The 14154-nt window shown below is 52.4% G+C and overlaps 1 protein-coding gene across 3 annotated transcripts; it reads right to left on the bottom strand.

The window, feature by feature from the left end:
• Positions 1-2835: 2835 nt before the first annotated feature.
• FMOD (fibromodulin) lies at positions 2836-12364 on the bottom strand. Of its 3 annotated transcripts, XR_013776855.1 has the most exons (4): positions 11938-12364; positions 7294-8304; positions 3350-3945; positions 2836-2957 (listed from the first exon to the last, which is right to left on the bottom strand). XR_013776855.1 is itself a non-coding variant. In XM_079327083.1 (3 exons), the coding sequence occupies exons 2-3, from the start codon at positions 8288-8290 to the stop codon at positions 3794-3796; spliced, it is 1149 nt and encodes a 382-aa protein (XP_079183209.1). In that variant the 5' UTR covers positions 8291-8304; positions 11938-12364; the 3' UTR covers positions 2836-3793. The 3 variants fall into 3 exon arrangements, 2 of the variants coding, with proteins under 2 accessions (XP_079183209.1, XP_079183208.1); XM_079327083.1 differs by having other exon boundaries at positions 2836-3945; XM_079327082.1 differs by lacking the exon at positions 11938-12364 and having other exon boundaries at positions 2836-3945; positions 7294-8358.
• Between the last annotated feature and the right edge of the window lie 1790 nt (positions 12365-14154).

Consider the following 14154-nt stretch of genomic DNA (forward strand, 5'->3'; position numbering starts at 1 on the left):
TTTTGGGGATTTTAAAAAAATTATAATTTATTTTTGTGCTTCTCCAATGGAAAATATTTGGAGGGTGTTGATTTTTTTTTTTTTTTTTTTTTTTTTTTTTCCCCAGCAGAAATTCGCACTTCCTGAGGAAACATCCTAAAGGGAATGTTTACAAACAGTCTGGGAAGTGTTGGAGCTGAGGAAGGATGAAAAAGGGGAGGAAAAAAAAAATCAAGAGGAGGAGGAGAATTTACGGGGAGGATATGGAAGGGAGTAGAGGTGGAGTTTGGGATTTTCGGGGAAAATCTGGGATTTTCAGGGAAAAAATCTCTGGGCTTTTCAGGGGAATATCTGGGAGGTTATAGGGAAAAATTTGTGGGGGTTTTAGGGAAAAATATGTGGAGGCTTCACAGAGAAATCTGGGATTTTTCTGGGAAAAATCTCTGGGGTTTTTAGGGAAAAATGCGGAGTTTTCAGGGAAAAATCTGGGATTTTTCAGGGAAAAAAGCCTGTGGGGTTTTTAAGGAAAAATCTGTGTGGTTTCAGGGAAAATTTTGTGGGTTTTCAGGGAAAAAAAATCTGGGGGTTTTCATGGAAAAATATGTGGGGGCTTCAGAGAGAAATCTGGGATTTTCAGGGAAAAATCTGTGGGTTTCAGGGAAAAATCTCTGGAGTTTACAGGGAAAATCTGGGGGTTTTAATGGAAAAATAAGTGGGGTTTTCAGGGAAAAATCTGAGGGTTTCAGGGATAAAATCTGTGGCTTCTGGAGAAATCCTGCTGGGCACCCAGTGCTGGGTTTGGCACCCCCACCCCAGCAGAGCCCCACAGCCCCAAAGTGATTTTTGGGGTCCGTCCCCCCCTTCAGCAGAGCCCCCAAACCCCTTCCAGCCTCCGGGGGGGTTTTAGTTTGGTTTGGGGTTTTTTCCTCCTTTTTTCTTCCTTATTTTATTTTATTTTATTTTATTTTATTTTATTTTATTTTATTTTATTTTATTTTATTTTATTTTATTTTATTTTATTTTTTATTTTATTTTATTTTATTTTTATTTTATTTTATTTTATTTTATTTTATTTTATTTTATTTTATTTTATTTTTCCTCCTCCTCTTTTCCCACCACAACAAGGCAGGGATTGGGCGCTGCTGGAGCCAATGGGGCTGTCCTGGATTTTGGGGAGGGGGAGGGGTGGTCCTGACCCTCTGCCCCCTCCCCTCCCCCTCCTCCAGCTGGATCAGGAATTCCCAGCCCTGTCCCGATCCAGCAGCTGCTGGAGGAGCTTTGGAGCTCCTGGGTTTTGTTTGTTCCCGGCCGAGATTCCAGGGAAATTATGGGATTTGTGTTCCTAAAATATCCCCAATCCCTTTAGTTCCTCCCTCTGGAGTGTCCTTCCCAGATTCCTGGGAAATTATGGGATTTGTGTCCCTAAAAATTCCCCAATCCCTTTAGTTCCTCCCTCTGCATCATCCATTCCCAGATTTTATGCAAATTATGGGATTTGTGTCCCTAAAAATTCCCCAATCCCTTTAGTTGCTCTTTCTGCACCATCCATTCCCAGATCCCTCAGAAATTATGGGATTTGTGTCCCTAAAAATTCCCCAATCCCTTTAGTTGCTCTCTCTGCACCATCCATTCCCAGATCCCTCAGAAATTATGGGATTTATCTTCCTAAAACATCCCCAATCCCATTTAGTTGCTCCTTCTGGACCCATTCCCAGATCCCATGGAAATTATGGGATTTGTGTCCCTAAAACCTCCCCAATCCCATTTAGTTGCTCCTTCTGCACCATCCATTCCCAGATTTTATGGAAATTATGGGATTTGGGCCCCCTAAAACCTCCCTAACCCCTTTAGTTGCTCCTTTTGGACCCATTCCCAGATCCCTTAGAAATTATGGGATTTGGGCTCCCTAAAAACTCCCCAATCTCTTTGGTTCCTCCCTCTGTTTGGGGTTTGGGGTCTGTCCCAGGCATGGACTGGGAATTTTATTTTTTTTTTTAATCCCAAATCCTACATCCCATCCTGCAGCCTGCAGGAGTGTTTGCATCTCGGTGTGGGGCTGCCCCTGACGGGGGATTGGGGTTTTTTTTGAAATCCCAAATCCTGCAGTCTCTTCTTCCCTGCCTGCCCTCACCTTGGGAAATGCCCCTTTCCCTTCCACGTGAAATTCCTAATTTTTTTTTTTTTCCTTACTTTTAATCATCCCCCATCTCAGCTGCTAAAAATCCTCAGGACCGAATCCTGGAAAACACCCAGAAAAAAAAAAAAAAATCCCATCCCTCCCACTCCCCCTGACCCTTTTTGATGGATATTTGATATTTTTTTCCTGGGAAAACTCCGTGCCATGCCCGCCGCAGCCACTAGACGGCAATTCCCGCCTGGATTTTGGCTGGAAAATCACCCAGGAGAAGCTCCCGGGACGCGCTGGCTGCAGGGACTGAAAGGGTTTTATTGATGGTTTTTGGGGTTTACAGTTCATGCTGGTGAAATTATGGGATTTTTGGGGTTTGTTTTTTTTTTAAACGTTTTTTTGCATGCGGGAAGAACGCGGAGGGTCCGGGTGACCCCCAAAGCTCAGCTGCTCCTTTGCTCCTCAAACTCGGCCGGAGTTGGGGAATTTGGGGTTTTTTTTAGGGGATTCTAACTCTGTGATTAGTTTTGGGGGTTTAATTGGGATATCCCGGGGGGATGGGGGTGACACCACAAGGGTGACAGCACCAGGATTTTCCCCATCCTGCCCTGATCCAGGAGGAAGATTTGGGACCCCTCCCAAAAATCCCATGGAGGGTTTCCCTCTGACCCCAGGGTGGGTTCCTCTCCTTTAGGGTTTCTCTCCTTTAGGGTTTCTCTTCTTTAGGGTTTTTCTCTCCTTTAGGGTTCCTCTCCTTTAGGGTTTTTCTCCTTTAGGGCTTTTCTCCTTTAGGGTTTTTCTCCTTGAGGGTTTCTCTCCTTTAGGGTTTCTCTCCTTTAGGGTTTCTCTTCTTTAGGGTTTTTCTCCCCTTTAGAGTTTCTCTCCTTTAGGATTTTTCTCTCCTTTAGGGTTTTTCTCCTTTAGGGCTTTTCTCCTTTAGGGTTTTTTCTCCTTTAGGGTTTCTCTCCTTTAGGGTTTTTCTCTCCTTTAGGGTTTTTCTCTCCTTTAGGGTTTTTCTCCTTTAGGGTTTTTTCTCCTTTAGGGTTTCTCTCCTTTAGGATTTTTCTCTCCTTTAGGGTTTTTCTCCTTTAGGGTTTTTTTCTCCTTTAGGATTTTTCTCTCCTTTAGGGTTTTTCTCTCCTTTAGGATTTTTCTCTTCTTTAGGGTTTTTCTCCTTTAGGGTTTTTCTCTCCTTTAGGGTTTTTCTCTCCTTTAGGGTTTTTCTCCTTTAGGATTTCTCACCCTTAATTCTGGAGCAGGTTGATGGAAAAGGGAGAAAAAAGGAAGGGATAGGATGGATTTGTTCCTCCTCATCCCAAACTGAGGAATCCTCCAGCTTGGAGACCTTTAACCCTTTCACTCCTGCAACTCCCAACCCCTTGGATGCTCCTTCCAGGGCCCAGATCCGGGACTGGGATCGGGATTGGGATAATTTCCTAATTTCCAAGGTGGGATGAGCCCCATCCCTGCTGTGTCCCACCCCAATCGGGGACAGGAGGTGACAACGACGTGGGGGGGGGGGTCCGAGAGCGACCAGAACCGGGATCTGTGTGAGGGGAAAAAAAAAGGAAAAAAATCGAGAAAACCGGAAAATTGCGCTGCTGCGAAGCCGAGCCGGATGGAAAAGCGGGAATGAGGGAACCCCTGGGAATGGGGGACACAAGTCCTGAGGGTGGCGGGGCCGGCTCAGATCTCGATGACCGTGGCCCGGCGCAGGCACAGCGGCGCGTCCGGGGGCACCGCGTTCCGCTTGATCTCGTTGCCGTCGAGCCGCAGCACCTGGAGCCGGGAGTAGTTCATGACATCGACCACGGAGCAGAAACTGCTGATGGAGAACTCTGCGGAGGAGAGGAGATGCTGATGAAACCCCCCAAGAGTTTTCCTAAAAGGGTTGGGTTTAGTGGGGAATGCTCCGTGTGAGGGATTGACCTCCGGGAGTTGCAGGGAGGAAATGAGAGCAACCCAAATTCGCTGATTTTTCCTGCGGGTTTGGACTCAGCTCCTCAAGCTAAAAGGATTCCTGGTGGGAATCAGGGGCAGGAGGGTTTGTGCCCATCCTGGGGGTCGGGAGCTTCCCTGTCCAGCTGGGAGCGCTCGGAGGGTGGAGTCGGATGGGAAACATCGCCTTCCCTCAGGATTTTTTATCGGGATTTGCCTTCCCAGCCTCTTTTTGGAGGCATCCCCCGTGTCCAGGAGCAGGAATGTCCCTGTCCCCATCCCAGCCGTCCCCTCTCCGCTCCTCCAGCGCCAGGCAGGGAAATTCCAGCCCAGTTTGGAAGGGGGAGATGGAACAAACTCCAAAATACATTGATTTGTTTTCTTTTTTTTCCGTGCAGGATTTGAGCCTAGAGGGCAGCAGAGCTCCAGGCCGGGCTGCTGCTGGAAAAGGCAGCGGGATGCTGGGGGAGCCACGCTGGGATTTGGGGGGCTGCACCCCCAGAGGGACCCTCGGTGGGGCTGAGTGGTCGATTGTGGTCGGGATGCTCCCAAGGGGCGCTCGTGGAGCCGCATCCCGGCTCTGAGGGGGCTGTGAAGGTCAGCGGAGCCGCAGAGGAGGAGGAGGAGGAGGAGGAGGAGGAGGAGGAGGAGGAGGAGGAGGAGGAGGAGGAGGAGGAGGAGGAGCCGGCGGAGGCTCCGCGCTGTTTGTGGGCAGACGGCGGCAGCTCCGGCTTGGGAAAGCAAACATTTGGGAATCTGTTCCCGTGTCTGTGCTGCTGGCAGCTCCGCGCTGCGGGGTTCTGTGTTTTCCCTGCAACAGCTGATGGCTGCTCTGACACCTTCCTGTTGCTATCCCATTCCCATTCCTGTTCCTATTCCCATTCCCGTTACAATCCCAATCCCATTCCATTCCCATTTCCATTCCCGTTCGTGTTCCTGTTCCCATCCCATTCCCGTTCTCATTCCCATTCCTGTTTCTATTCCCATTCTCCATCCTCATTCCCATCTCCATCCCTATTCCTATTCCTATTCCTATTCCTATTCCTATTCCTATTCCTATTCCTATTCCTATTCCTATTCCTATTCCTATTCCTATTCCTATTCCCATCCCATTCCCCATCCCATCCCATCCCATCCCATCCCATCCCATCCCATCCCATCCCATCCCATCCCATCCCATCCCATCCCATCCCATCCCATTCCTGCCCTCAGTTCCCGACAGGTGAGGGGGGGATTTTTTTTCCTGTTTTTTTGTTTTCCCCGGAGTTTTTGCTCGGGGTTTATTTTCCCAGCCCGTTTTTATAAATAGCAGCCCCGGAACAATCTGTTCCCTTTATTTATTTGTTTGTGCAGGGGAGGGAGCGCCGGGGCTGGCGGGAGATGGGGATTGGAGCAGGGGAGCTCTGCAGAGGGACAGAGCTGCGGGCTGGGACACTCGGGGGGCTTTGGGGACACGGGTGGGGCTGGGGAGGGGACAGAGGGGTGCTGGGGAGCGTCCCTGTCCCCTGTGGTAGCACTGGGAATGTCCCTGTCCCCTGTGGTGGCACTGGGAATGTCTCTGTCCCCTGTGGTGACACTGGAGTGTTCCTGTCCCCTGTGGTGGCATTGGGAATGTCCCTGTCCCCTGTGGTGGCACTGGAGTGTTCCTGTCCCCTGTGGTGGCACTGGGAATGTCTCTGTCCCCTGTGGTGGCACTGGAGTGTCTCTGTCCCCTGTGGTGGCATTGGGAATGTCCCTGTCCCCTGTGGTGGCACTGGGAATGTCTCTGTCCCCTGTGGTGGCACTGGAGTGTCCCCGTCCCCTGTGCTGGCCCTGTCCCCTGTGCTGGCACTGCCCAGGTTGTTTTGTGTCCCCAGCGTGGTTTTGGGGACCCCCAGCTCTGCCCCCAGCTGCTTCATCCCCTGCTTGCTGCCATCTCCACCCCCAGGAGATGCTCAGGCTCCCCAGAACCCCCAAAATCCCGTGCAGGGATCTACAGGTGCCCTCTGAGCTGGGCCAGCGCAGCTCCCACCCCTGCCTTGCTCAGAAATCCTCACAACCCCCAAATCCCTGCTCTGACCCCCACCCCGTACTCACAAACCCCAAATCCCTTCTCCAACCCCTGACCCCATCATCACCTGGTGGCTTTCCCAGCCCTGTCCCCTTTTCTTTCCTCAGAATTTCTCACAAACCCCAAATCCCTGCTCCAAACCCTGCCCCACCATTACTTCATACTCACAAACCCTAAATTCCTGCTCCAACCTCCATCCCATACTGACGAACCCCAAATCCCTGCTCCAACACCCACCCCATACTCACAAACCCCAAATCCCTGCTCCAACACCCACCCCATACTCACAAACCCCAAATCCCTGCTCCAAACCCTGCCCCACCATCACCCCATACTCACAAACCCTAAATTCCTGCTCCAACCTCCATCCCATACTGACGAACCCCAAATCCCTGCTCCAACACTCACCCCATACTCACAAACCCCAAATCCCTGCTCCAACACCCACCCCATACTCACGAACCCCAAATCCCTGCTCCAACACCCACCCCATACTCCCAAACCCCAAATCCCTGCTCCAACACTCACCCCATACTCACAAACCCCAAATCCCTGCCCCACCATCACCCCATACTCACAAATCTCAAATCCCTGCTCCAACACCCACCCCATACTCACAACTCCCAAATCCCTGCTCCAACACTCACCCCATACTCACAAACCCCAAATCCCTGCTCCAACACTCACCCCATACTCACAAACCCCAAATCCCTGCTCCAACACCCACCCCATACTCACGAACCCCAAATCCCTGCTCCAACACTCACCCCATACTCACAAACCCTAAATCCCTGCTCCAACACTCACCCCATACTCACAAACCCCAAATCCCTGCTCCAACACCCACCCCATACTCACAAACCCCAAATCCCTGCCCCACCATCACCCCATACTCACAAATCTCAAATCCCTGCTCCAACACCCACCCCATACTCACAAACCCCAAATCCCTGCTCCAACACCCACCCCATACTCACAAACCCCAAATCCCTGCCCCACCATCACCCCATACTCACAAACCCCAAATCCCTGCTCCAAACCCTGCCCCACCATCACCCCATACTCACAAACCCCAAATCCCCATCCCACCCCCACCCCACGGCTTTCCCAACCCCATCCCCCTTTCCTTGCTCAGAAATCCTCCCAAACCCCAATCCCCGTCCCACCCCCTCCCCGTGGCTTCCCCAGCCCCACCCACCGTTGATCTGGTTCCCCTGCAGGTAAAGGTTCTCCAGATTGGTGTTGACCCGCGGGATTTTCTGCAGCCGGTTGTAGGACAGGTCCAGCTCCAGGATGCTGCTGCTGTTGAAGGTGTTGCTGGAGAGCCCTTGGTTGGTCAGGCTGTTGTGGGACATCCTGACGTACAGCAGCCGTGGCGACACCTGGAAATAATGGTCGGGGATGGCGTTGATGTAGTTGTACTCCAGGTAGAGCTGCTCCAGCGAGGCCGGCAGCCCGTCGGGGACTCTCCTGAGGTTGTTGTAGCTCAGATCGGCCAGGATCAGCGAGCTGAGCCCCTTGAGGGATGCTCCCATCTCGAAGATGAAGTTGTGGCTGAGGTAGAGCGCCGTGAGGTTCTCCAGCCCCTCCAGGGCGTTGGGAGGCACTTTGGAGATGTGGTTGTAGGAGAGGTGCAGCTCCCGCAGCGAGCGCGGCAGCGGGCTGGGCAGCCGGGTCAGGTTGTTGTTATTCATGTAGAGCCTCTCCAAGCGCTGCAGCTTCCCAAAAACCCTCTTCCCCATCTTTTCACTCCCAATCTGATTGTTATGCAGCGCTAACCACTCCAACTCGGTGGCGTTATCGAAAGCTCCCTCCTGGATGGAGGTGATGAGATTATTCTGGAAATAAACGTATTTCATCCTCGAGGGCACGAAGGGCAGGTAGCGCAGGTTGCGGGTGTCGCAATACATGGCCGAGGAGAAATTGGGGGGACAATCACACTCCTGGGGACACCTCCAGGGCGCGGCTTGCTGCGGCTCGGGCTCGGGCTCGGGCTCGCTGTCGGTGGCCGAGGGGTAGGAGTAGGCGTAGGCGGGACTCTCCTCCTCGTAGTAGGGCACGTAGTTGTAGGAGGAGACGCGGGACTGCCGCAGGTAATACTGCAGCCACGCCAGGTCCTCCTCCTCGTTGTACTGGCCCAGCGAGGAGCCGCAGAGCCCGGCCAGCAGCAGGATCAGGGAGGTGGCCCAAGGCATGGCGCTGGAGGGACCTGGGAGGGGATCAAAAGGTGCGGGAGGATGAGCAGGGGAAGAAGGAGAGGAGGGAATTCAACCCAAAAAATCCCCGGCTGTGGTGGCTTCTGCTGTGTGGGGTTATTGGATCTTCCTATTTGTTACCTTGGAGAAAACTCCAGCACGGTGGAGGTTTGGGAAAAATCGGTGGTTTGGGAAAAAACGGTGGAGGTTTGGGAAAACCAGTGGAGATTTGGGAAAAATTGGTGGAGGTTTGGGAAAAATCAGTGGTTTGGGAAAACCAATGGAGGTTTGGGAAAAAACGGTGGAGGTTTGGGAAAACCAGTGGAGATTTGGGAAAAAACGGTGGAGGTTTGGGAAAAAACGGTGGTTTGGGAAAACCAGTGGAGGTTTGGGAAAAAACGGTGGAGTTTTGGGAAAACCAGTGGAGATTTGGGAAAAATTGGTGGAGGTTTGTGAAAAACCTCCATCCCAGTGGAGATCTGGGGGGAACCTCCATCCTTGCTGGAGATTTGGGAAAAATTGGTGGAGGTTTGGGAAAACCAGTGGAGATTTGGGGGGAAACTCCATCTCTGGTGGGGATTTGGGAAAAAACAATAGAGAATTGGGAAAACCAGTGGAGGTTTAGGAAAAGTCTCCATCTCAGTGGAGATTTGGGGGGGAAACTCCATCCCTGGTGGAGATTTGGGAAAAAACAGTGGAAATTTGGGAAAAAAAACGATGGAGATTTGGGATAAACTTCCACCCCCAGTAGAGATCTGGGGGGAATCTTTGTCTTCAGTGGAGATTTGGGAGAAATCAGTGGAGATTTGGGGAAAACCTCCATCTCAGTGGAGATTTGGGAGGAACCTTTGTCCTCAATGGAGATTTGGAGGAATCCAGTGAAGATTTGGAAGAAAGCTCCCTCCCTGTGGAGATTTGGGGGGAACCAGTGGAGATTTTGGAAAAATCTCCATCCCAATGGAAATTTGGAAGAAACCAGAGAAGATTTGGGAAAAACCTCCATCCCAATGGAAATCTGGGACAAACCTCCACCCCACTGGAGATTTACTTGTGAGATCCTGATTTCTGGCAAATTCCATTCCCATTTTTCCTCTGATGGACCCTGGGGACACGGGGGTCTGTGTGAGGTCACACGAGGTGCCTGGAGCTTGCTCTGCATGGGAGCGAGGAGAAGGAATTTGGATTCCCTTGGAGAAGGGATTTGAATTCTCTGGCTGAGAGGAGATTTTGGGAACTCCAGGGATTTTTTTTTTGAAGGAGCTGGAGGTGCTTTTTGAAGGAGCTATTTATGCTCCTCTCGCTGGTGACAGCAATCGCTGTGGGTTTCATCCAGCTCTCCCTTCCCCCACAGAAAAGCAGGATGCAGATCCTGGTAAACAAATCCCAGCTGATTTTTGGAGCTGAAGGTGTGAGCAGGCAGAGGAGACATCTCCTACTGCTGCATCCAGAACAGGGAATGAGGCAAACCCATCCCTGTGGCCAGGTGGGTGAATTCCAGCTCTGGAATCATCCTGACTCCTCATCCCGGGATAAATGAGAGCACGGGGTGTTGCTGCAGCCAGGCAGTTTGAAATCCCTCCAGGAATTTTGGCTGCTGGGAGCAGGGAGAGGATCCTACGTGGCTGGGATGGTGTCACTGCCAGCTCTGCTCCAGCAGCAAGGACCAGTGGCCTCTTTTTGCCGTGCTTGGGGTGGCCCTGAGGTCACATGGTGGTGTCCCCAACCCCAGCCTGGCCTGGCACACACGGACTGCCCTGCCCTGCCACCTTGGCACGGGGGAAAAGAGGGATTGAGGCTGGTTTGGCAATTGGATTTCAGGTTTTTTTTTCGCTGTTTCCTGCTCTGTGTGCTCGGGGTGGGATTCTGAGGGATGCTGAGTGCCACGGGGAGCTTGGCAGGGGCAGAGGGGTTCCTGCTCCTCCTCCTCCTCCTCCTCCTCCTGCTGCTCCAGGGCTCTGTGCCTGCTCTCATACCACAGCCTGCAGCTCCTCCACCCTCCTGGCAGCTCCTTCTCGGGGGCCCTTTTGGGGCAAAACCCCATCCTTTGGGGAGAAAAACCATCCTTGGGGAAAAACATCCCATTCATGGAGGAAAAATCCCATCCTTGGGGGCAAAACCCCATCCCTGAGGGGGAATCTCCATTGCTGAGGGCAAAACCCTCATCCCTGGAGGAAAAATTCCCAACCCTGAGGAAAACTCCTATTCTTGGGGGAAAAATCCCATTCTTGGGGAAAAAATCCCTTTCCTGGAGGAAAACCCTCCTGCTGTCCCTGTCCTGTGCCAGGGGTCAGCTCCTCATCCCAAGGATTTGGGGTGAGGACTGTGGGGTCATCCATGGGGTCAGAGTGGTGCTGCTGTGCCCATTTCCCAATTGGGATGGGATTTATGGGATTTATGGGATTTATGGGATCCATGGGATGGGATTTATAGGGTTTATGGACACTGCCCAGCCTGGATGGACATTGGGGAAGGTGCCCAGATCCCAGATATGTGGGCATGGACATGGCAGAAGGGCAGGAGGGGAGATGGGATGGGGAGATGGATGGGATGGGAGAGAAGCAGCAGGAAAAGAGGGAAGGGAGAAGAACATCAGGAAAAGTGGTCAGGAGGGGAGAAGGGCACAGGGAAAAGTGGGTGGGAAAGGAGATGGGCATGAGGAAAAGTGGGTGGGAGATGGGCATGAGGAAAAGTGGGTGGGAAAGGAGATGGGCATGAGGAAAAGTGGGTGGGAAGAGAGATGGGCATGAGGAAAAGTGGGTGGGAAGAGAGATGGGCATGAGGAAAAGTGGGTGGGAAAGGAGATGGGAACAGGGAAAAGTGGGTGGGAAGGGAGATGGTCATGAGGAAAAGTGGGTGGGAAGGGAGATGGGCATGAGGAAAAGTGGGTGGGAAGGGAGATGGGCATGAGGAAAAGTGGGTGGGAAGAGAGATGGGCATGAGGAAAAGTGGGTGGGAAAGGAGATGGGCATGAGGAAAAGTGGGTGGGAAAGGAGATGGGCATGAGGAAAAGTGGGTGGGAAGGGAGATGGGCACAGGGAAAAGTGGGTGGGAAGGGAGATGGGCATGAGGAAAAGTGGGTGGGAAGGGAGATGGGCATGAGGAAAAGTGGGTGGGAAGGGAGATGGGCATGAGGAAAAGTGGGTGGGAAGGGAGATGGGCATGAGGAAAAGTGGGTGGGAAGGGAGATGGGCACAGGGAAAAGTGGGTGAGAAAGGAGATGGGCACAGGGAAAAGTGGGTGAGAAAGGAGATGGGCACCGGGAAAAGTGGGTGGGAAAGGAGATGGGCATGAGGAAAAGTGGGTGGGAAGGGAGATGGGCACAGGGAAAAGTCGGTGGGAAGGGAGATGGGCATGAGGAAAAGTGGGTGGGAAGGGAGATGGGCATGAGGAAAAGTGGGTGGGAAAGGAGATGGGCACCGGGAAAAGTGGGTGGGAAAGGAGATGGGCACAGGGAAAAGTGGGTGGGAAAGGAGATGGGCACAGGGAAAAGTGGTCAGGAGAGGGAAGCACCTCCCGGCAGCTCCATCTCCCCAGCTATGCCACCCCTGCCATGACCGGAAAATCAAAATTCAACCAAAAATCCCCCCAAAAACCCCCAAATAATTATAATAAGGAGCAAATCCCGTGGCTGGGAAGCGGGGACTCACCGAGGCGCGCTGCTGCTGTGCTCGGGCTGCTCGGGGCTGTGCCGTGGCACCGGCAGCATGGGCGGGTGGTGCCTCCCGAGCCGCAGCGCCGGCTGCCCGCCCCAGATCCCGGAGCAAATATTGATTGTTCTGCCAGAGCCCCGGGCTCGCCAGGGATTTTGGGGAGTGACCTCCGAGCCGCGGCTTTGCAGGAGAGACTGGAGAGCCCCTGGTGCTGCCTGGTTATAAATAACCTGCGATTTCTTTCCTCCCTCTCTCTCTCTCTCTGTCTTTTCTCTCCCTGGCACTTTGCAGGCTCGCTCTGTTGAACGATTTAGCGATGTTGTTTTTCAGGGCTCTCCTGTGTTTCTCATCAGGGAGGCCAGATTAGGGAATATCAGGTTTTGGAGGTGCTGAGGATGGGATTTTTTGGGGGAAAACAAGGTATTAACCTGATTTTTTTTTTTTTTTTTATTTCACTCGCAGTCGGCCCTGCTCTGAGGGCTCCCCAGGAAGCCTTTTTGGTTTGTGCAGTGCTGCCGTTAAATATTTGGGATAAACATTTCCATGGACGATAAGGAGGCGGCATCCAAAGTAAATAAATTCCCTGAAAAAGGGGCCACTGTGACAGCGGGAATTTGTCTTTGGGTTTGGCAGAGCGGGGATGCCAAGCTGGCATTTCTGCAGGCTGGGAAAATCCACGTGGGGCTGGGGGTCCATCCATCCCCCGGGATTTGGGGGCTCATCCATCCCCCAGGATTTGGGGTGTCATCCATCCCCCTCCAGGGATTTAGGGACTCCTCCATCCCCCCCTGAGATTTGGGATCTCATCCATTTACATGGGATTTGGGATCTCATCCACCCCTCAGGATTTGGGGTGTCATCTATCCCCTGGGATTTGTGGTCTCATCTATCCCCTGGGATTTGGGGTGTTATCCATCCCCCCTGGAATTTGGGAGCTCATCCATCCCCCAGGATTTGGGATCTCATCCATCCTCCCCAGGATTTGGGGTGTCATCCATCCCTCTCAAGGGATTTGGGGTCTCATCCATCCCGTGGGATTTAGGGTCGCATCCATTCCACCTCCCAGGATTTGGGGTCTCATCCATCCCCCCAGGATTTGGGGATCTCATCTATCCCCCCAGATTTCGGATCTAATCCATCCCCTGGGATTTGGGGGTTCATCCATCCCCTGGGATTTGGGGTGTCATCCATCCTCCCAGGATTTGAGGTTTCATCCATCCCCTGGGATTTGGGATCTCATCCATCCCCCCAAGGCTCAGCCAGGGTGGGAATGGGGGACAAGGACAAGGACAAGGACAAGGAGCGTGTCCTGGGGGTGATCCCTGGTTGGGAAGAGATTTTGGGGCTCATCCCGGTGGCCCAGGGGGGTCCTGCAGAGCTGTCACAGCCCCCGGAAAGGAAAGGAAAGGAAAGGAAAGGAAAGGAAAGGAAAGGAAAGGAAAGGAAAGGAAAGGAAAGGAAAGGAAAGGAAAGGAAAGGAAAGGAAAGGAAAGGAAAGGAAAGGAAAGGAAAGGAGGAGCCTGAGCGCCCCTTGCCCAGCTCCAGCTTGGAATGATTTAGCTCAGCCCAGCAGGTGCCAGCTCCCCCTCTGGCCTCCTTTTCTCCTTGTTTTCCACAGAAAATTCCCAGCCTAAACATCCTCCCGGGGAGCCCTGCGGGGATCCTGAGCCTGGAGGGACGCGCTGTGCACCGGGGACTCGGCCAGAAATCCCGAATATTTGGGAAGGGAAAGGCGGCTGGAACGCGCGGCTGCAGCCAGGGGGGATGTGGAGAAAGTGGGAAAAGAGGGAAGGGAAAGGGAGGAAAAGCCCAGGGAAGGGAGGTGGGAGAGGAGTTTCATCCCCTCTTTTTGGGGAGGTTTTGGGATGATGGAGAGGATGGATCCCAAACCCAGGGAGCCAAATTCCCGGGAAATCGGTGACAGCGTCCCTTGGATTTGTGCTTGAAAGAAATCACGGCGATCAGCGATATATCGCGACACTAATCGAGAAGCCAGTGAAAAAGTCTTTGTGTTTTTACAGTTCGTAAGTGGCTCACTTAAAGATTTTCTGATTAACTTCTAAGACGGTGATAACAAAGGAGCTTTTCTGTCTTTCAGGTAAACGCCGTCTAAAAGTTTAAGACTAACTCAGAAAGTTTTACTTAAAACACAATTAGAGTTCACATTTAGAAAGTTCTTTTTAACATATATTAGTTGGACCACTAGAATAATTT

The sequence above is a fragment of the Erithacus rubecula genome, assembly GCF_903797595.1.
Source record: "Erithacus rubecula genome assembly, chromosome: 26".
Classification (NCBI taxonomy): domain Eukaryota; kingdom Metazoa; phylum Chordata; class Aves; order Passeriformes; family Muscicapidae; genus Erithacus; species Erithacus rubecula.

Coding starts and splice junctions, on each gene's coding strand:
- FMOD (XM_079327083.1), bottom strand. CDS start 8,290: ATGCCTTGGGCCACCTCCCTGATCCTGCTGCTGGCCGGGCTCTGCGGC. Junction 3,946..7,293: donor GCAGGGGAACCAGATCAACG/GTGGGTGGGGCT, acceptor TCTCCTCCGCAG/AGTTCTCCATCAGCAGTTTC.